Source organism: Episyrphus balteatus, chromosome 2 (genome assembly GCF_945859705.1).
Source record: "Episyrphus balteatus chromosome 2, idEpiBalt1.1, whole genome shotgun sequence".
NCBI classification, from domain to species: Eukaryota; Metazoa; Arthropoda; class Insecta; order Diptera; family Syrphidae; genus Episyrphus; species Episyrphus balteatus.
In genome coordinates, this window is record NC_079135.1 from 86,814,886 (window position 1) to 86,838,777 (window position 23,892).

A 23,892-nucleotide genomic window follows, 5' to 3' on the forward strand; every position below is an offset into this window, starting at 1 on the left:
ATTACAAAACTAGATTTCAAATTCTATTTGCAGTGGAAAATCTGAGAATTTTACACAAAAATCTCAAAAGTCAATAGAAAACGACATAAGGTAAGAACACAATTCAGAAGTTGTTTTAAAAATAATTAAGGAGGTGTTTGTACTGATTTTTTATGTGAAATTTCGATGTCCTAGAGTTTGTACACAGCTTGGGGATGTCCGGGAAAATGGGACGTTAAGTGCCAGTTGTACAAACATGTACATGAAACGTTGTTCAGGAATTTAACTCGCCGATTTCGGCGGATTAGCTGCGGATCAACTTCGGTTCAAGTATGGATGTGGCTATTTAAACATATATGAACCTTCAACTAGTGATAAACCTCAGCTTTACTACCGATTTCAGAAAGTAAAAGTCGCTGATCCACGGATTAAATATTTGTACAACTGGCCCTTAGCAAAGCTGGTGCTTATAGAAGTATTTATTTCATTTCATTTTTAAGCACAAAATATGCAAGGGAGGCGGAAATTATATAATTTAAAAATTGAATTAGAAATAGGGGTATTCATGAAACGGTGGTAAATCTGGTAAAGTGGTGTAAATGTGTCAAAATTGTATATGGGGTAGACCTGTTTGTTTACCATATTTACCATTTTACCAAGAGCTTACACCGTTGCATGAATACCCCTAATGTGAATTAATTGTGAAAAGAAACAAAATTTAGTAAATCCAGTTGATATCCATTTTAATGAGGGCTTGAACTTTTATGAATCATAAGCAGCGTTGCCACTAAAAATAAAGCAGTGGGTGCTTTTCGAATTCTTTTCGGAGCCATTATTTGACAAAAATTGGGGTTACACATATTTCAAGTCTAAAGACATTTTTGTTTTAAATCCAGTTTTTGTAAAATCCGAAACTCAAAGGAACATCTGCAGATTTATTATTTATTCATTTGATTTCCAAGCTATTTCTTCAAAAAAAAAAAGAATGTGTAAATTCACAAACGCATCACTGCAGAGATGATTAGCGATCATTTTTGTAGCAGGTCTATAAACGCAAATAATAAATATCACTTAAAATGTCAATTGCTCATTTTTGCAAGGTTGGATAAACTGATGCGCAAATACCTATAAAAAAAGCATCAAGAATTTTCTTGATAAGTTGTTAATGCCGACGCAATTTGGAGTAAAAATGGCGGAAAAGGACAATGAAAAGTATTTAATCCAATTCTAAATTGTTTATAAACCAATTAGTTTGATGAATTTAAGGGAATATTTTACCAGTCCACAAATTAAACCACTAATAGAAACCAGACTACCTAATAATATGAAGGTGAATTTATTGCAGGCAGAAAATCAAAGTCAGTATTGTGGAGGAAAGTTCTGGAGGATATAAAATTTGTGGCTCCAGATTTTAATTACAACAAAGAGTTTTTATTAGCAACACGTCCATCAATAAGCAAAAATTGTTTTTAAACTTAAATATTTTTGTCAATCAGCATCGCATCGTAATCAGCTGAGCAACCGGTCAGCATCGCAAAAAAGCAGTGATGCCTAATCACTACCAAAAAATTTGACGTTTGTGAATCTACCTACCCAATTATTTACTTTTTGTCTGCCAAATTTTTAATGTTGCGAATTTTATGAAAAACGAGAAATATTGCGAAGAAAAACGAAAAGGTGGACGAAGATTCAAATCGGTACATTGTACTGAGTGGATTCAACACCGTTTTTATTACCGAACTGACAGATGAACTTGTATTAGGCCTTAAAGATGCAACATTTTCTGCTGCAAAGCTTTAAAGAAGCGTTTGGTTATTTGTTTTTACTTTTAAATAATATCCTAAATTAGGATTTGGCATAATCAATATAATAATCATATTGGAAAAAAATCGGTAGGTATGCTTTAAATACAAGAAGGTTTCTGTCGTTCTATTTTAAAAATTTGAAATCGAGTTCCTTAGTTTCTCGACGTCGACGCTATGGGTACATTGAATCTGATAAATTAAGAAATGCGAAAGTCCGAAACACAAAATTAAGAGCCAAACGGCCTCATCGGGTACTTTTTGGTAACGCTGCTCAGAGGTCCTGTATGTTCGTTTAAATTTAAAACACTGATTTTCATTCTTTAACTATTAATATAGCTTATTTTATTTTTTTATAAATAGAAAAAAACTTAATCTAATTATTTATGTATAGTTAACAAAATTTCCTCCAATACTTTATTTGTCCGATCTGAGTATTCACTTTTTGTCATTATTATTTGTCTTTCGTATCGCAATCGACTTAATAGGTCCTAACGAAAGCACTGAACTAGCACCTAAGCCTAAAAGATTACAAATACTTGGATTCGATGCTCCCTGTACTGAAACCACTGGGAATGCCAGTGAACTTGTACTAGCTCCAGCCGCAGTTAGCGGTACATAATTGAAAATGCCCAATCCTGCTAGTTTTCTTTTTACTTCATCATTACGCAAATCCACAATAGGTATACCAATTTCATTAACACTTGGCTCATGTTCACGCCGAATATGTTCTTGTAGACTTTCGGGTGTAGCACATAGCTGATTGCATTCCCGGCATCGCACAGTGCGCTTTTGATTCCGATCTACATTTGGCATTGGAATCCCATGCCACCGAAAAGCGTGACGATTAACACCTTCAATAGTGAGGAACTTTTCCTTACACGTGATAACAGGGCAGGAGAGAAATTTGGCCGGGATCCGATTGCCACTACCATCAGGACCAGATGCAGGCACCTTTGTTACATTAATTTCGATGGGTTTCTTTTTAGAAATTATACTAACTGAATTGTTAGCTTGAAGCTTTTGTACAGCTTCTTGTGCAGCTGTTGCTGAATTTGCACCTTTGCTTGCCGTTGGAACGATCGATGTCTTTCCTTTATGTGTAACTGTTATTCCTCTGGTAGCTAGTATATTGGCAACGTCTTTTGGGTTTTTAGTGGGGCCTTTGGAAGACGGACTTACGGAATCGCTGTTTAATGATGACTTGGGTTTTTCGCTTAATGGTGGGAAGTTGCTAACACCACTATGAACGCTCTGAATAACCGGCAGTCCAGGTGAATTACTGATTCCAGGAGAGGATATACCATTTGGAGACGAGGAAGACGAAGATGAGAAGTGGGGCCCTTCGAGTTTAATACGTTTAACTGGGGGCTCTCCCTGATGCCGCGGTGGGGTTGGACCCGGAGCTCTTTGAAATTGCATCTGACCAGGCATTGGAGGTGTTGGACCCAGGAATCTTGGTCTTATGGCTGTTTGTTCCGTAAGAATCCCCGGTGATGTACGACATTCATTTGATGGGCCTTGTGCTCGTCCTCGAATAGCTTTCTGCAGCCGAGACTTCAAAAAAATAGGCTGGCGCATCATATCAGGATCATGTTGTTGTTGTGATGGATGCTGTTGTGGATGCTGTTGTGAATGCTGTTGGGGATGCTGTTGTGAATGCTGTTGTGGATGCTGTTGTGGATGCTGTTGTGAATGCTGTTGTGGATGCTGTTGTTGATGCTGCTGTGGATGCTGCTGTGGATGCTGTTGTGGATGCTGTTGTGGATGCTGCTGTGGATGCTGCTGTGGATGCTGTTGTGGATGCTGTTGTGGATGCTGTTGTGGATGCTGTTGTGGATGCTGTTGTGGATGCTGTTGTGGATGCTGTTGTGGATGTTGCTGTGGGTGCTGTTGTTGACGCTGTGGATGATGCTGTGGATGATGCTGTTGTGGATGTTGTGGATGATGCTGTTGTTGATGTTGTGGATGATGCTGTTGTGGTCCACCGGGCGCACCATGACCCTGGCTAGAACCGGGGCCGTATAGCTCAGGTCGTTTTTCAATAAAATGAGCTGGTGGATAATTAGCAGGGTTTCCATTGACTCGATAAAGGGGTGGTGGGGTGCGCGTCATCATACCTTGGGAAGGATGAAATCCTGGTGGCGGAGACGGCTGCGGATGATGATGCATAACTTGCCTCACATTCATTCGCGGTCCGTAATTGTGGAAGTTACCTCGCATCTGAGCGAGTTGATACAGAGGAGCCATATTTTGACCAGGATGTGGCGGCATTCCATGCATATAATTGCTCTGCGGATGGTGTCTATAGTCCGGATGTGAATTTGGATGTGGATGATTTTCGGCCATTCTATTAGGATAGTCATGACCGGTGAGCTGTTTGTGCTCAAACAGATATTTTGGATGAGAGAAATTCACATTACAAACATTGCATCGCGGCGCTAGGCTGTCTATAGATATAAACTCATTGGCACCGGATGGCCATTCTCCTTCTCTAGGAAATGGCTGTTGTTCCTTATTATTTTCTAGTAGTTTTTTCAACAAATCATCAGTAGCTTCGTTGGTATTGTTCATGTCTTCAGCAAAACCATCAAGCCCATCGAATGTGGGACACTCGAAATATTTATTTTCTGGAGTAAGAAATGAATTTGGCAATTTCGGACTCATAGTCTGATGGTAGGGATCTTGTGGAGCGTTTTCATTCAATTCCGTCTTACACTTAATATCTGAAGCTTTCAAAACTCGAATACGGGCTTCTTCTCCTTGAGCAGGTTTCGTAGCTTTCGGTGATGGAACAACTTCAAAATTTTGCGAACTCAGCAATTTCAATTTCAATTTGAGACCGCCATTATTTGAGTTTTCTTTTGAACTTAATGAGCTTAAATATTCTTTGACTTTTTCATGATCATCACTTAGTCTTTCTAAACGAATCTCTGGCATAGAAACATGCTGTTTAAGATGTTCGTGAAGTTCACGAGTTTTTCGAAAATATTGATCACATTGACGGCAGTAACGTTTTTTGGATTTTTTCGAAAACGATCCAGTTGAGGCAACACTTTCAGCCGATGAGAAGTATGCAGCCGGTGAAACTGGTGCACTTGCAATGCTGATAGTGCTGATAGCGGGGCTTTTTAATTGATCTTCTGTGCGTTGTTCGACGATTGATTCTAATGGCGATGACTTTTCGTCTTGTGATTCAGATGGTGGTTTTATGCTATCACTTGTGTTTTCATTTTGGCTCTCTTCCGGTTTAAGTTCAGCTGATCTAAAACCTGGAAATTCATCCTCGTCAGCTAAACTTCCGTCTTCTTCTGGCTTAACTTGTGGTTCTGCAGCTGCCAAATGTGGTGGATCTGGGAATAGATCGACGCAAGTAAGGGCTGGCAAGTCTGAAATAGAAAGAAAAATATTAAGTTAGATATAAATTGGAAACATTTAGGAAAGTAAATATAATTGCATTTCTTTTAATTTAGAAAAACATATTTGAAAGCATTTGAACTGCAATTAACATATCGTGGGCACAAAGCCAAAATCAGAAATCTGCAAAATTGAAGTTTTGAGAAAAACGGCTTCAAAGTTTTGGAAACACATGCAATCTTATGGAAACTCGTGCAGCAAACAATTATATTTTAGGCTTCTAGGTAACAGATGGAGGATTGGGATTGACGCAGTGAATAGAGGTACCGATAACAAGTAAACTGACACATTAAAGTCAAAATGTCCAAAAATGCAGATTCGCGGTTTTGGCGTTGTGCCGACGATATGAAAATTAAAAATCAATAAGGAACCTAATTTTCCCTACACATTAAGAAAAGTCTCTAGGATAGAAGAAAAACAATTGGATTAGGATCATGCTTCCTAGCAATTAACAAAAATGTTTTGAGGATAGGTTGTGACCATACTTTTAAACGTTAGAAATCTTTTATTCTTATTTTCAAAATATATTGTTTTTATATTTTGAAATCCAAAACAATAATGCAACACAATTGTTCATGTTCATGGAACACTTAGAAGCTATTTTTTTTTTTAATCTGCCAGATTCGCTTCACGTATGTTCCTAAATAATATTTGTTTATGTAAGAACGAAATTACGTAGTTTTATAATAAAAAATCTCCTGAATGTGTTTAACTTTATTAACTAGCAAAAATAGCTTGGAGAATACTTATCTAAAATTGTTTATCAAGACCTGAAGAAGTTTAATTTTGTGCTATTTGATGCTTTCGGAATGGAATACTTTTAATGGAGTTTTATTCTATTTATAAATAAATTTATCGATTTTTATTACGTACGGTAACATAAATAAAGGAGGCTGATGAAAAATTATATTTAGAATGAAAGCAATATGTGTCTATTTTTTAATTAAAAAAAAAAAAAATGCATTTAAAAATAGACAGGGTTTTTTTTTCTCAAAAACTGATTCAATGATTTCGATTAAAAAATAAATAGATCAACCCTGGCAACTTTCTGTCTGACTTTCTTGTAAACGACCAACCGATTTTATCGAAAATGTTTGTACAAAAACTTTTTAGGACAAAATATCAAAATAAAGAAATTTTTTTGATTTTAAAAACATCTACTTTCATCATAAGAGGAAGTAGTTGCTATCCAGTCGAGCGTTTTGTTTAAAAATGAAATAAATAAAATAATTATAGTGCGACTACTTATAAGCAAAGCTTAGTAGGTATAGGTATTTATATTTCAACTTTAAACTTTTCTTGTATGCTTGTAATAAATTTGCAGGAAAGGGGTCAGAAAAATAGTCCAAATTATTAAAAATTCGACGACCATCAGGGAAAAATATTTAATGCACACATTTAACATTAATTTTTTTTTGTATGCAAAATATATTTATTTGCAATACAAATTTTTAGTTTTAATTTTTTAGTTTTAAAAATATTTTTATTTGCAATAATTTTTTTTAATGCAGAAAATGTTCGGTTTGCGTTGAAATTTATTTTTTCTATTTGCAATAAATATTCTTTTTCAAATGGATTTTTTTAATAGATATTTTTACAAAAGTGGTCCAAACTTGTCAAATGTGCTACTTAATTTTCAAAAACTTAAAAATATAACCACCACAGAATAAAAAAAATATTTTTTTACTCTTCAAATTCAAACAAATTCATCTGGCCCCGTTAACAAGAGCTTAACTAGAAAATAAGAAATGAGAGTTTGATTCTTCGATTTTACACGCTTAATGTACATTTTTTTGTGGCTATGTTGTGAACATCATGTTAAAGATAAGTAAATTATTATAAAACTCAATTGGTTACATCATTTAGCCATTGAAAAAAGTTTAAATTAATAGTTTAAGTCTATAGAAAATAATAGTACCTACGCATACACCACAGTGACCCCAAATTATTTGATTTGTCACTTTAATGACCTCTGTGTTGAAATTTCCCAAGCCATAGCTATTTCAAATAAAGTTACTTAGACTCTAATTTACAATTTGTTTAAAAGAAACAAAAATACCCCTGATGTTTTTAAAAGACATTTTTCATTCTCAACAACAACAAATGTTACATTTTGGCATAACTGCTGCATTTGTACATTTATATAAAAAGGACTAAAATTGAATTGACTATTTCAACTAGAGCCGAAAAGACAGAATTTCGCAAATTATCCCATTACGAATGTCCAATGAAATAATTTCTTATACGATTTTAGATAATTTACGAAATTATATCATTTGGACTCTAAGGCAAATCAGGCTATAAAATTCAATTTCAAGTCAGCTTTGTATAGTTGATAAAAGGAAATCCAAAAGAATGTGCCTAACATAGAAATTGTTGGAATTCTTATTCTTCTTTCATGTCAAAAATTTTCTTTTATAAAAACGTTGTTGAATATTTTGCCCGGGGCTTTTTTGTGAACTTTACAGTTTTTTTTCTTTTTTGTTTTTAATTTCTCATTTAAGTTATTTGCATAGAAAAGTTCTGCTCAAGATGACATACTTTTTTTTTAAAGTTTAAAATAAGGAAGTCTAAGAGTGATTTCAATGAAAACTCATTAGTAGGTAAATGCATGTTTTCCTGTTGATCAAAAAGCAAATAAAATTAAATGTAGTCTTTTTTTAATCAGAAAACACAGTGAAATTTAAAAAATAATCGAGTGATTTATGTATAGGGGAAGTGGGGGCAAGACCGCCCACTTAGTGTTTTACTTCAAAACCAATTAAAAAAAAACATCTTTTAAATAGAAGAAAGTTTTTTTTCATTAAGTTTAATGTTTTTTGCAGAAACTCTCATTATTATAAAAAAAATAAAAAAATACTGAACAAAAGATAATACGCTTTGAAAAAACATTTAACAAAAAACCGTCTTGCCCCCACATGGAGGTAAGATCACCCTATCAAAGACCGTTTCTATTGTTTAAAATGCAGCCTATTTGTAATAATAACACAATTATGCTATATTTTCATTAGTTCTCACTCCAGCACAAGCTTTTTGGTACCATTTGGTACACATTTTGCACTTAATCCAACAATACTTTGGATTGTATCAAGAAAACAGTTGCAGATAGAAGGTACAAATACAATTTGCAAAGTCCTCTTCATCAGAATCATCAATAATTACAGTATTGTTTGGCGCCTGTTGCTAAGCTTTTTGGAAGATGTAACGGTGAACTTCTTTTTTCACTTTGCTTAAGCTACCAGAGCTTCCAATTTCGCCCATGGGCGGTCTTGCCCCAGTCATATCATATTTGATGTTCTGTATTATTTTTTTTTTAAATTTATTTTTATGACGCCTTCTTTCGCAGAAAATTCTTTTAAATATCCACTTTCTATTATAAAAAAATGAGAAGTTAAAAGTTTTAATTATTTCAGTGTCAAAAATACAACTGACTTTTCACATGAACGATAACAATTTGATGAAAAATCACAAAATTTACCGTAACTCTTCGGGGTCTTAACCAAAATTGCTAAAACTAACAGACGTGATCAATCGTACCAAAGGGCACCTATTTTATATTGCAAGTGTTGCCAATTTTACTTTTTTTTCATACAACATAGTACGAAAACCATCTTGAAACCATAAGCGGTCTTGCCCCCACTTCCGCTACAGGAACATTTGTGAATAAGAATTCGGTAATTTTTTTCTTTAAAAAATGCGCAAAAAACGTCTGGATTTAATATTCGATGAACACAAATGGCATATAAAAAAATTCGATGAACACAAATGGTATATAAAAACGTTTTATCTACATTTTGTATATATATTGTAACATAAATACAAATTAAAATTACTACTTTTTTTGAATGTTTATTTGGCATATGAAATGTGTGTTGTGTGTACGATTCATAATCGTCTGATATTAGCGTAGCGATAGTGATTAATTTTGCTAAAACGCTTCAACATTATTACAAATAACGATAATCGTTGGAAAACCCCCTTTATTGCTAATCGGTTTTTTGTAATATGATACTCGTTTTCATTTACGACTTTTATCTGGGGGTCGTAGAACATTCGTTTAGAAAAACTTAATTTAAAAAAATGCAAATATAATACCCATTCTCGTAATTTATAATAATCATTTTATATCGTGACTATCGTTTTTTTTTTTTTAGATTATGTTAGGTTAAATATGGCTGTGTCAGACACACTTAGACCAATAAAGGCCCATTGTGATAACACGAACTACATCTGGGGAAGGGATTCCATGTTAGTAACCTTTTCGTTTTGTTTTTCGTGTTAAAGTACTTTACTTAAAGGGTAGAAATAATTCCTAAAATTGCTTGATATTTTGTTTTTTGAAAAACGTTGTTTAACGCTCTTTTTCGAACTCTATGAACTTAATACATATTTTTGTAAGAACAGATTACTTGGACTATTTTAGAGGCACCTCATATTCCTGTTATAATTTGAATCTATGAAGCTTCATGAAACACGCAAGGCAAAACATATAATTAACATCATTTGCCAAGCTATTTGAATGCAACACGAAAGAGTGCAGATTTATACCATTAAACGAGTGCAGGTTATGATAAAACAACAACACAATAATTTTTAATTGGAGTTATCGTGAGAAAATAGTCTCAGAAGATTTGCCAACAGATTAAAGGATACAATTAGCGCTAAAGATAAAATGGGGTTAATGCCCTTATTTATATAATTGGAGATATACGATTTATTTTAAAATATTGAATTACCTTTTTCTTTCTCTAATTCCAAGTTACTAATGGTATCCGTAAATTCCTCAAAAGTTGATTCATTATCAAAATCCATTGTGGAATACTAAAAAAAGAAAAAAATAAAATAGAGTTGAATATTAAATAATATAATATGTAATATAATATGTATATGTACGAACTACCTACTATGTACTTAAATTTCAATTAACAAGTAAATCATAATTCAATAAGGTAACGCTTTTACATAAACGTGAATATTGTTTTCACTTTAAATCTTTATGTAGTTTTGCTTTGATTTTTCTCTTCTATCTAAATTTACACGTTTATACATAAAATTCACCCTTTTGCAAACTAAATTCTCCGTTTGCCAAACGAAAGGAATCCTTTTAAAATTAGATATCACCCTTTTGCAATTTAGATTCATTCGTTTGCCAATTTCATTCACCCTCCTTTTTATCAGATTCACATCTTATTTATTTTTCTATAATAAATAAGATTTATATTTTATTTTGAACTTTATTGAAGGTTTGAAAAAGTATATTTAAATAATAAAATATGATTTTGCTACGAAAAGTTAAATTTCATTTGCAAATTTAACTTAATTTGTCACAACATTTAAGACCTATCAAACGATACCTATTTTAAACAGAGTTCAATTTATTTGGTCACAGCGGTCAAATAAGAAATAGCAGACACACTAGCCAGAAAAGGTTCTACATCTCCATTCATGATGCAAAGATCATTCTGTACGGAAGGTAAAAGACAAGCCAAACAATATTTATACCAAACATCTCTCACGCCAGAACGAAACAACTCCTCACACTTACCAGGAGTCAGATTCGCATAACCACAGGTTTCCTTACTGGACCCTGCTTAGTAGAAAAACACCTCAAGACCATGGGCATTACACAAGACGATACCTGCAGAATGTGTAACGATGATCAAGAAACAGCAGAACACATACTGTGTCACTGTAATTGGTTAATCAATACACGTCGTCGTCACCTCGACGGGTATTATCTCGAAGCGGAAAATATCGCCGCTAGTTCACCCAAAAACATACTAAGTTTTATAAACTCAGGATTTCTACGTGATCTTTTAAAAGGGGCAATCACAATAGGCCCATCAGTATTGTATTTATTTTCAATAGGTTCCAGCTATAAGATAGGACAGTAAAAGCAGAACAGGACATCATCAATTTATCTTTTACATATTATATCTTACAATTGTACCTCTAGTGCAAGCATTTGTTAGTAAAAATCGTAGATAAAAAAAATGTCAGATAAGATTTTGAGTTAAGACATTTTTTGGAGTTATTTCAAACACCTGACGTGATACGGCAAAATAGACTTTGGATTCGGTTTAAGCGACCCAAAAACTATATGAAAAACCTAGTCGCAACCGCAGATAAGAACTTTTGTTTTTTTTTTTGGTTTTGACATTTTTTTGAGGATATCTCAATAACCTGAAGTGATAGGGCAAAATTGACTTCGAATTTGGATTCAGCGATCCAAAAACTATATGCTTAACATATTCGCACATCCAGATCAGAGAGAACAAAATTTTTTTTTCGTGACATTTATTGAGGTTATCTCGAAAACCTGACGTGATGGGGCAAAACGGACTTGGGATTCGGTTTCAGCGACCCAAAAACTATGTGAAAAACCTAGTCGCAACCCCAGGTCAGAACTTTTATATTTTTTTGTGTGGCTGTGTTATAGAGAAGAAAAACTTTTAAAATAGGAATTGGTTGAAATTTGCGGTAGCTATATCTTTTTTTTTATCATGATCATGACTAAGGCCATAGAGGAAGGAATACCTAGAGACGCGACTTCGGTTGGTTTTTCTCTCCCACCCTACAAGCTGCAATGAGAGGAAAAACTCCACAGTGCAGTGGCGTACGTTGAGTTGCCGGGGCCCCGGGGCAAGACTAAATTTTGGGGCCCCTTTGATATTTGGGACCACTTAGATACAAAAACAAAAGTACGTATACGCCATACATTTTTTTTTGTATGGCTTATTTATTTTTAGGTTTATTTTAATGTTTTATTATGTTCGTAATGCACTTTGCTATACTTACTAAAAATTTTTATCATAAAAGTAGCAAATCCTTGTACTAGGGGCCCCCAAAATTGAATATTTAGAGACCCCTAAAATACATTTTTTTTTAGCTTAGAATTGATAGTTCTTGGGGCCTTTGTTCTGAAGTAATATGAACATGTTTATATTTGATTTTCCATCATTAAACATAATTTTTTTTTACTGTGAGTCCCCTGAAAAATTAATTTTGGGGCCCCAAAAATTAAATATTTAGAGTCCCCTAAAATAAAAAATTTTTGAAGCTTAGAATTGATAGTTCTTGGGGCCTCTGTTTTGAAGTAATAAATACATACTATAGGTTAGGTATTTGATTTTCCGTCACCAGACATAATTTTTTTTATTTTGGGGTCCCTGAAAAACTATTTTTGGGGCCTCAAAAGTGAGTGCTTAGAGGCCCATAAAATATAACATAATATTTTTGGAGCTAAGAATTAATAGGTATTGGGGCCTCTGTTCTGAAGTAATATTCGAAATGCCACCTATAAAATAATGTTTTTATTTTGGGCTCTGATGTATTTATGTTGGGGCCCCTGAATTGATATTTAATTTTCCATTTGATTGTTTTGAACCACTGAAGTAATAGCTTTTGAGGATCCTCATATAATATTTGTCATGCCATCAGAAAATTTAATGAATATTTTTGGGGTCCTTAGTAATAGATTTTGGGGCCCCCAAATTAATATTTGATTGGCTCTCAACTAACGGGGTTCCTGAAAAATTATTTTTTGGGACCCTTCATATAATATTTTTGGAGCCCCGAAGTCATATTTTTTGGGGCTCCTAAAGTAATATTTAGTAATCCATCAACAAATGTAATTTATTTTAAAAAAAACAATTTTTTTTAATTTAATTTTTTTTGACGCCCCGAAGTAAAGGCTTTTGGGGCCCGTGGCCTGAAGTTGTTTTTTTGCTTTTTTGGGGCCCCTAATGTATTATTTGTGGTTGCAAAGATTTTGCAAGTAATATTTTTTGGGGCCCTAAGATTAAAATTTTTTCTTTTAAAAAAGCAGTTTATTTTTTTGGGGCCCCTGGGGTAACCTTTTTATTAAATCAGTATATATTGTGTGGCTACCAATGCATTATACATTACACTGAATGATATAATTTGTCTCCCTTGTATCCGAAGTGATTCAAATAATTTTAATTTACCTTCTTCGTAACTCAATTTATTCTAAAAGTTTCCTTCTCTGCATTGTCTCAAGTTGGGGCCCTGGGGTCGGTCGGGGGCCCGGGGCGCCGCCCCGCTTGCCCCAAGGGAGTGTACGCCCCTGCCACAGTGCTTATATGTGGTAGTTTTCCCGTGCATTTTAAATGGCACCAACACATTCAACTGTGGAGTTAAGCTCAAAACAATTAAAAACAATTTAAGTGCTCAGTAGGAAATAAATTCATAAAAAAATAATATAATAAATTCAAAACACGAACCTTTTTTTTTTTATTTCTGTACATATTTATTGAAAGGTGGGTGTCTGGAGTGAGCTATTTGAGCTATTCAAGTTCATGTACAAACCAAAATCATGTTTAAATTCAAAATTTGTGAGGACATCTACTGGTGAAAGGAACATTATAGCTTTCACACGTATTCACAGATAGGAAAACAAGAGAAAAATAAGAGAGATTATCTGAAATTAAATTTGCGGGTGTTTTAGGTAAGGGGGGTACGAGTCGGCTCTCTAGGTATTCCTTCCTCTATGACTAAGGCAAAGTTAAAAGGGCCAGAGTGTTTGACTAGTATGTCTGTATATATCGTTGGCCCAAAGCCAAAACCACGAGAAGAACGGCTTCAAAGTTTTGGAAATTCATGCAAACTTATTGAAACTCGTGCACCGGACATTGACAGTTTAGGCTGCTAAAAAAATGGAGGATTGGATTCGACGCAGTGAATACAGGTACCGATTACCATCGGCTATGTGCCGTTGATATGTTCATCTGTGACATCATAGCGCCTAAAATAATTATTGCAGCCTTACAAATGAGGTATTGTTGAAAGCGTCTTACTTGTCTGCTGGTTAATGACTATGTGACAGTAGCATGCAATGGAATATGAGGCCCTCTAGAGGCAAAAGTCATGAATATTAAAAAAAAAAATTTCTTAACAGTGTTCATTCGATAGCCGTTAACATTATGCCACATAACGTATTGTTAGAAAAAATTTATAAAAAAAAAACATGATTAAAAAAACGTCTCTTATGTACATACAGGGTGTCCCAAAATTAATGGATCAAACGAAATATGCTTATAGGCCAACTATAGGGCTCTCAGAATTTGGTAACTTGTTCATCCCAAATCCTTACGGTTTTCGATTTAATGCAGTTTTTGTGAAATTTTGAAAAATCCCGACTTTGCAACAATATTTTGCTTCCTCCGCCCATAATTGATTTTTTTTTTTACAATTCTTTCACTAAAACGTTGCCAAATAATTAGGAACAATTCTTCTTCTTCCTTTTTCTCGGCGCTGTTATGATCTCGATGTCGAGGGGATCATAACCTTCCCACGTTACTGCTTCACACTAGTGATCCGCCTGTGGGGTTCGCCGGGTTGACCTCAGAAATCGGCGGCAAGCCTCCCGGTTTTGTATTGTTCCGTTTCTGAGGCCAACTGAATGCTGGTGTTTTTGCATTTGCTTGTACCAGGAGTTTTTAGGCCTACCTTTCTTTTTATTTCGTGTTGGAACGTTATATAATATATAAATAATATAAACAATTAATTTGCAGCGAAATGACGTATTTACCATTTATTACCATTTTAATTCAACAAAACAGGGTTTTTCAGAGCAAAAATACAAACAAAAATAGTGGCTTTTGTTCAAAGAAAAATTAAACAAACAACAGTTCAAGAAAATGTGTTTATTTTTGGTTGTTTTTTGTTCTGAAAAACCCTGTTTTGCTGAGTTAAAATTGTAATATTTTTCGATCTAACTTCAACTTTGGAAACTTTTATACTTTTTTTAAATATTACAATAACAGGAGAAGTTTTTAAAATGATAAACCATTTTTATTCCATAGAAATTTATTTCGCGGTGTTGCTCCCAAATAAAAGTAAAAAATTGAGTTTTTATAAAACTTGGAACTGTTAATTAATTTGCAGTGAAATGATGTATGAAATAAAAAATATTTTTATCAATTAATTGTTCCTAATTATTTGGCAATGTTTTAGTGAAAGAATTGTAAAAAACAAAAATCAATTATGGGCGGAGGAAACAAAATACTGTTGCCAAGTCGGGATTTTTCAAAATTTCACAAAAACTGCATTAAATCGAAAACCGTAAGGATTTGGGATGAACAAGTTACCAAATTCTGAGTCCTTAAGTTGGCCTATCAGAATATTTCGTTTGATCCATTACTTTTGGGACACCCTGTATTTTCAATTTTTTTTTTTTAAATTCTTTTTTGTTCAAGAAATCAAGAGGCATACCTCGTTTTGTGGTAAAATAATTATTATAAAACAACTTTAATATTTTTGTTACATGTCTTTCGAAATTCTTTAAAAAAATCAAAACTTTAGTTAATCCTTAAAGTATATTTTTGGAGAATTTTTTTTTTTAAGTTTTATTCTAAACAATTATTTTAACTGAATTTAAAAATTAAAAACAATGAATTGTTTTTTTTTTATTTTCATTCCAAAAGTAAACTTTACTTTTTTTTTCAGAAATTTGATTGAGCAAATTTTCAAATTCGGTTAATTTTTCGAATTATAATTATAAATTACCAGTGCATTCATTCTTCTCTCTCAAACAAAGATATGAATTCCCTAAGACCCTTAAGCGAAACTCTCAATTTCATCTTATTCCAGTGTCTGTTTCTATTACCAAACTTAAAAGTAAAAATGGTGGGTGTGCAATCAATGTTTCTCATTAAAGTATGTAACTGGAAAAACCCTACTTTATTTTCATTATTATGGATATTTAATATTGCTTTAACAAAATTGCTATGAATTCTATCCATTCATTTTATTTGAAAAGGTTATTCTGGTGGTATGAAAATTTAATGTAAATGGCTTTTGAAAAATACTATACACACACAAAAAATAATTAGTTTGCTAGAAGTTTGGTTATAGTTTGGTTAGTACAAAAAAGAAATCGTAGCGTAAACAATGAAAAAAAAAATATTAATTTCACGAAACTTGGTATTAACGTTGCATTTATAATAACAATAAAAAATTTCTCTATAAAAATATCGTTGGGACAGAAAAAGAGAAGTGAATGTTGAAAGTATACGTATAGAGTATAGCATACAATTTTAAAGGTTCTGACATTTTCCGTCCCGTCCCACTCATAAAAAACACCCTTTTACGAGTATATCCTATTTTTATTTCTTTAGAATTTAAAGATTTGTGTGTTTCATAAAAAAACATTAAAATTTTATAACTTAACATTATTTTCAAAGGGGTTTTTTCGGTAGTATTTTATGTTTGTACTAAAAAGACAGCCATCGTTGAACACATAAAATTGACTATAACTTTTCATAGGGTATATTCGCATCGTCTGGTCTTAGTCTCATTAGTTGCAGCATTTTAAAGTAGGTACTTAAACATGACTTATACATTATATAAAACAGTTTCACACAAAGTATGGATTTTTACTTTCCAAGTTTCTTATGGTACATTAATAAAAAAAAAATAATAAAAATAACAAATTATATTTTGTTATTTTGTGTTCGGACGATGTTGCTTGAATATTTGAATTAAAAAAAAAAATCAAACAAATTTTATGTGTTGTTACTATTATGCCTCTATTACACGGGATTATACATCTACATCACGTGTATTTGTTATTACAACTTTCTATTAGGTACTTATTACACGTGTAATTATTAAAGAATGTTCTAGATTATTTACCATATTGCAGTTCAGTGGATTTATGAAATTGTGGAGACAAAACTCTTGCTCCAAAAAATAAAATCTCATTCGGATAAAATCTCCACAATATTGTGTTTGAAACTTAGTCCCTGCTGAAGCTGATGCCGAAATTGATCTTTGGTCTCCACTAGGGAAACGATCTCAGCAGAAAGATATTCATGTAGAGTAGTATCACAGATGACAAAACAAAAATAAAGTAAAAGCAAACACAAATCTCAAAAAGACATGCAATGACCAACAAAGTGTACTTCAACAAAACCAAACAAAAAAGGTTTAAAACAAAACAAGATCAATGACCCGGCAATTATTTGTGTGCTATAAAGAGGTGAGACTTCTCTTAACAAACTAGTATAAATACGAACGAAATTTTTTCTTTACGATTTCGTTGAGTAATTCTTGTATGTGATTTTTCGTTTCGCATCAGCAGCGTTCTAGGCCTTAAGTCTAGTACGCTGCTGATGCGAAACGAAAATTTCCGTACAAAAATGACACAACGAAATCGTAATCGAAAAATTTCGTTCAACTTTTCGTCCTACAGTACGCTGTTCGACACAGCGAAATTGAAAAGTCTCCACTTCTTTTTCGCACACAAACAATTGAAGAGGACATTAATGGTGTTTTCGTTTAGTAAAAAAATCAATTTATTTTTTGATCTAAATCTGTCCAAAAAAGAAACAATTTTTGATCTGTTCAACTACGATTGAGTAGTCGCAACAACAGTTTTTTGACAGATTTAGATCAAAAAATAAATTGATTTTTGTACCATACGAAAAGACCATAATTGTGTGCGGAAAAATGACATTTGAGTTTTTTGTTGTTCATTTTGTCATTGCATGTCTTTTTGAGATATGTGTTTATTTTTCCGTTGAGACTTTTTAAGCATTTCGTTGTCCTCGTTTTGCATCAGCAGCTTATTGGACTTTAAATGTAAACTTATTAAAAAAGAGCGGAGATATTTAGTTTCAGGGACTTTATTTAAAGAAAAATTAAAAAAAGAAAACGTATTCCACACATATTCAAGTGCACTGCTCTGAAAAGTCTACACGAAATGTTTATTCAGTATGATAAATTATTCATTGCTATTAAATTTATGTTCTGGAATTTTATCAAATCCACTGACCCGTTCTTATATAAACATACATAGTGTTTATGTTTGTAGGTATATGAAACGAATAATTATTGACTTATAAATAGATAAAAAAAACCACTTTTAAGAGTGGGTGCCAATGAATTTATCAGACTGTTTAGTGGAACTGATAAACGATTTAAATTCACTTCAACTATTAAGCTACAAGTCATATGAGTCTTAAACTTATTTTAACTTTTACGGACAGGCAAAAAATAAAGTTTTAATGGCCCGCCACCATGTGTGAAAAGGTTTGATATAAACCAAGTTTGAAAAGCTTATTCGGGAATACAAAAAATCACAAAACTGAAACGATAGGGGATGATGGTGCAAAGTGACATTTTTTAGAAATTTGTATTTTTTTTCTAACTAATGGAACTATTGTACATATTTTAACTTATAGTGTGTTTAACCTGATTTTTTCTTTTACCACTGGATTTTTTTAAGAGCATGAAATATAAAGTAAAGTTGTCAAATACAGTTTATTTAATAGAAAAAAATCTTAATAAAGTTAATTACTCAAATTTATGAAAATGTCATTTCTAAGCGCTTCATATTGTTTCTTCTTTTCTATTACAAGGATTCCCATGAAAATAATTATAACACTTTAAGCCCACTGTAATAAGCATTTTAAATATGTTGACTCATTAATGACACAACTTTTCAAATTACAGAAATAAAGCCAGCCATTCATTATATTTTTAAAAACGAAATTATAAGGTTAATCATGATTATTTTTTAAAATTATCAAATGATTCAATCGTTCGTGAGTAATATTTTTTTAAATGACGTAATTTCAAAAGACAAGTCGTTTCGATAAATCTAACAAACTCGGGACAGTGGTAATGTACACATTGTTTTTGTATTTTCTACAATATTTTTAATTTTAACGAATTTTCAAATAAAAAATTCGTTCAAGAACTGTGTATAAAATAAGTATATATTCAACGTCAAAATATTCTTAAATTTTTTCACGCCACAGTTTTTTTTACCCCACAGTTTTAAAACACGTATCAAATAAAAAGTAATATAAGACTTTTATCTTTTGTCAAATTTGTATGTTGAGAAAGATTTTCAATCAGAACAAAAAAAGTGTTTACTATCTAAAATACTAAAACGTGATAGAATGTGTTAACAGAAACACATGTCAAATTTTTCAGAACGGGAATGAGTGTTCACATTTTTGTATTGGGTGTTTTACTCTCATTTTTGTCATGTGTTTATACTTTTTGGGGAATTTAAGGTCGGTATTTTTCTAGGAATTTTTTTTTCTTAATCCAATTCCGAAACCATTCTTAGAAGTTATTAATTAGACGGTTCGTGTTTCAAGCAGTTTTCCCAAATTTATTGCAACTTTTGTAACAAACATTAATTGTAATGAAAGCGAAATTAAAATACATTATAAATATTCACCTTTATTACCTAAGTCGTTTGTACTAAAAAGACTAAACAGCACAATGTTCTTTAGGAGTTCCAATTTATGTTGAAGTAGAAATTAACTTCGCAGTTCTCTCCCCCTTCGCCCTTCTTCCCTATGAAGCGGTAATTGATTTACTACAACTTCAATTTTGGCTTACAAAGTGAGTCGTTTTTGTGTCGTTTTAGTACAAATGACAACCGTAATAGGGGTGATTGTTGCAAATAGGTTTTGGGGGATGAATTTGACGAAGATTTCTGCTTAACATATTGGGGTACACGCTTTCCAATTTAGTCATGGTAACTAATCACAATTAATTTCATTCAGAAATACAGTAGAACAAAATTCGCATAGATTTGTCATGTGCTAAAAGTGCTGAAAGTTATTAGAAACTATAAGAACGCTAGCTGGAATAAAAATGTGTTTTTATGAAGTGAAAATGGAAAATGCGGATAAGCGTAATGCCAAAGAAAATAACAGAATATCACCCTCTAGCCAAGAAACATTGATTTTTTTTTCCTATCCTTTTAAACGAAATGTTTATGCCAAGTTTCATGAGATGAGGGTTGTGATTTTGTGTATAATGTTCTACTTTGCCATTTTCATCCTTAATACGTTTTGGTGAATCTTAAGAGGGGAAATGGAATTGTCATTTTTTGTAGTTCTATTTAATTGGTATTCGAACCCAGTCTTTTTTATTCTTGCTAACGGTATAAACGATATCGATAACGAAATTGAAAATGTTTACAATGCTGGAAACATTTTTTTAATAAATTGAAAACTAATTGATAAAGTTTGGCTGAAATTGAAAAACGCTTCAGATTAATTTAAAAACACAAATTTCTTTGCATTGGTTAAGAATAGGTACTTAAAATATTCAAAATACTTTCTTAGCAAAATGGCTACCGTAAAGTTATCATAAAGTTACAGTAGATACAGGTTGCCATCTCCATCCAACATTTTTTTCGACAGTGAGTCTGAAGCAAAGAGTATTAAAAAAGTTAAAAAAAAAAACTGGTAGATGGTAATTCTGTTACTGTAGAAACCCAGCCATACTACATATAATTTTCTCCAATTAGTAATTTTTATGAAGTACCTACTGCCAAACTAAGTTGATTCTAAAAACGCCATTAACCCTTAACTATAGTGGTGAAAATTTGTGGTGTTTTGAAATGATAAAATAAAATACAAAATTGAATTTTTTTATAAATTTTGTTTTTAAGCATCAAAAGATAACAATTTAAAAAAAAATAAAAAAATAAAAAAAAAAAGAGAAAATTCATTTTCAACGGTATTTATTAACTTTTTAAAAGTTGATGTGGGTCCCCTGGACCCACCACTATAGTTAAGGGTTAAAGGAAAACGTATTTAAATTATTTGGGATGTCTGTCGGGGATTTTAAGGGGTTATATCTAGTTGTAAGTGCAAAAAAAACCTTCTTTTTGTGGATTTTTTGTGTTTTTTTAATTTTAAGTGACTTGGATCAGAGATATCTTGCTCACCGCCAGACACCTTTTTTTTTGGAGGTTGTCTAGGAGATCTACTACAAAAATAACGGAACCCAATACTTTTTTACATACACAGCGAATTCTTTTAATACATTAAATTTGCTATATGGATATGTATTCTTTATGTTTATATAATTAAATGCCTCTTCACGAAAAATCCACAAAAAAGAAGGTTTTTTTTTGCACTTACTACTAGATAAAACCCCTAAGTGCTAGATGTGACAATTCTTATGGGTAAACCATTTTTCTTTACTCTTAAAAAAAAAATTAGAAATTCATGTATACTTATGTATGTATGTAAATGTGTCTTTTTTTTTCCTATATAATTTATTTAATTTGTGCAAAGGAAAGAAAATAATAGTTTGTTTTTGAGGTTAGGGTTTTCAAAGCCGGAAATCTTCTCAATAATAAAAAAAAATTAATGAAAAGTATAAAGGACTAAATAAAGATACAAACAAAAAATTTGTAGAGTTGCAAGTAACTGATCATTGAGTTTTATGATTAAGGTTCGACTCCTTGAAGTGACGACTAACCAAAAAAAATATTGGCCTTTTTGTTGATCACTTAAAGGAGTCGGACCTGAAAGCCATTTCATGAAGTGTTTAAAATTATAAGTTGAATATTTGTTGTGTAACCACCTTCACTTTCCGACCAACAGAAATTCAAATCATTTGGAAAAGGGTAAAACGGGGCAAACGTTGTCCCCATACAAATTATAAGTTTTTTTTAATACTGTCAACATTGCATTTATGTTTGATGCTTTTATAAAACATTTGATATTAAAAAAATGAGCTTCGATAATTTTGCCGGCCTCTAATTAGTTCAGTCAAGGGGGGAAATCTGAAAAAAGTTGTGACGTCAGCTAAGTTTAGATGCAGTATGGAAGAGGGGTTTATCCTGAGTATAAACATCAGTTTGCGTATTTTTTGGTTTTGTGAGGCGTCCGCCATTTTGAAAAACGCATATCTCGAGAACGACTGGTGGGACAGAAAATTTGCAAGGACTTTTAAGATTGGAAATATAATTTATCTTACTTACTCTAGTACATTTTTTTTCTCTAGGAGTTATACTTTCAGAGTAACAATATCGGAAATAGTGCATTTGTTGATATTTTATACAACCCTCAGTATGAAGTGGGAAATAACTGAAAATGAGATACTTTGCAGTACTCTTACTTACTTTTACACAAAATAGGTGATTTGGCACCACTGTGCACTTTCTGCAGTAGGTGTCATAGCCATTTCCGGCACATGCAGTCGAAATATAGACACAAGTGGTCTGAGATGAGATGCCTTTTAAATGGTTTTAGCTTCTTTATTGTTAAGCTTGAAGATACTTGTGTTGTAACAATAGAATAGTATAGGTAACTGAACTGTCATTTGTTAACATTGCCATTTCGTCTTCATTGTTTCATTTGTTATCATTAGGTACAATAGAGCACTGCGAAAAATGTATGCTACTTGTAGTTAAAAATACACTTTTCACCAATCTACATAACTTAATTAAATAATTAATAACTTAATTTAATAATTTTAGAATATTTTTTAAGGCGAAGCATCAAATTTTTAATACCTATCTCAACGAAAATTCCTTTTCATTAACAAATACTTGTTGTTAACTAGTATTTGCAGTACCTACGTAAAAGAAAGCATTACAAAGTAACAAAACCCTTTTGAATATTTAATCAGCGACAATTTGTTTTCAAAACAATCAACCCGTCAACAAGCACCCATATGCACTTTAGAAAGAGACACACATTACAAAAACAAACCACATCACCACCAATCACTCTCCCCCTTTCACATTGTTATTGTAAAAACATGTGTAATTATTCTCTTGAGCACGTTTTTATTAAGATTAATAACAAGATTGATCTGTTAAAATCAAAACCTAATAGTTCTTTATTAAAATTTGTTTAAATCAAAGACATTAAACAACTTCTTCCAAACATTTAAACAAAACAACAATTTGTCACTATTACTACTTACTTTCATTTCCCGATTTGAATTAATATAAATTTTCCCAGGATAGACTGTAGCACGTTGAGTGCTCAGGTAAATCATCTAAATATAAATTGGCACTATTTTCAAAAAAAAAAAAAAAATGTCACTCCAAACACTATAGTATCTAGTACGTAAGTAATTGGCTACATGCACCTTACAAAAATGTTTTTTCTATTTAAACGCACATTTGTAGACATAGCGGCAAATTTGTAATACATTTCATAACAAAATTGAGTTTATATAAAATTCTTTCCATTTGCTAAATTATGAAACAAACAACAACAAAAAATAAAAATCACAAAAAAAATCTCTGTATCTGTATCTCTGAATTTTGTATATTCTTCTCTTCAGCCAGCGCAAAGTGTCTTTTTTTTTCTTCACACAACAACAATCTTCGGACAAAGTTGAACCTAAACTCGAAATCAGCTCCGGTTGCCAGATGAACACAACCGATAGGAACGTCTATGTTTGTCGTTGTCGTTGAATACGGTTTGTATAAAATATACCAAAAACCAGAAAACCACTCCACCATCGGCGCAATATACCCTGGGCTCGGTGTAGACTAGATAAAATTGTGTACACAGCAGTGGAGACTGATGAGGCAACAGCCAACAGCACAGCGAGTATAAAGCAACAGAAACCCGCATTTTTTTTATGACTGCGAACGAAGCGAAGGCGAAAGAGATGTTGATGAAAAAATAAAAATTCTACAAGGCGAACTCTACACTAGCAGAAAAAATAACAAAAATGAAAAAAAAGCAAAGTACAAAAATAGTATGAGTGGAAGTTGGCATTTTTTAAGGCGAAATTTATACTGCACAAGCTGCTAACCTCAATTTTTTTAATGACTCGATAAAAAAATGTATCTATAACAATGCCAAAGTATAGATATTGTCGTTAGTAGATTGTAATAATTGGTGTTTATGTAATTAAAATGCCAGGTTTCAAATTTAAGGGATTTTTT

At 32.3% G+C, this 23,892-nt stretch overlaps 1 protein-coding gene across 1 annotated transcript; it reads right to left on the reverse strand.

Annotated features, from left to right (window-relative positions):
• Positions 1 to 2,094: 2,094 nt before the first annotated feature.
• LOC129908319 (bromodomain-containing protein 4-like) lies at positions 2,095 to 23,287 on the reverse strand. The gene is made up of 3 exons (XM_055984735.1): positions 22,914 to 23,287; positions 9,935 to 10,019; positions 2,095 to 5,170 (listed from the first exon to the last, which is right to left on the reverse strand). The coding sequence occupies exons 1-3, from the start codon at positions 22,986 to 22,988 to the stop codon at positions 2,220 to 2,222; spliced, it is 3,111 nt and encodes a 1,036-aa protein (XP_055840710.1). The 5' UTR covers positions 22,989 to 23,287; the 3' UTR covers positions 2,095 to 2,219.
• Positions 23,288 to 23,892: the final 605 nt, after the last annotated feature.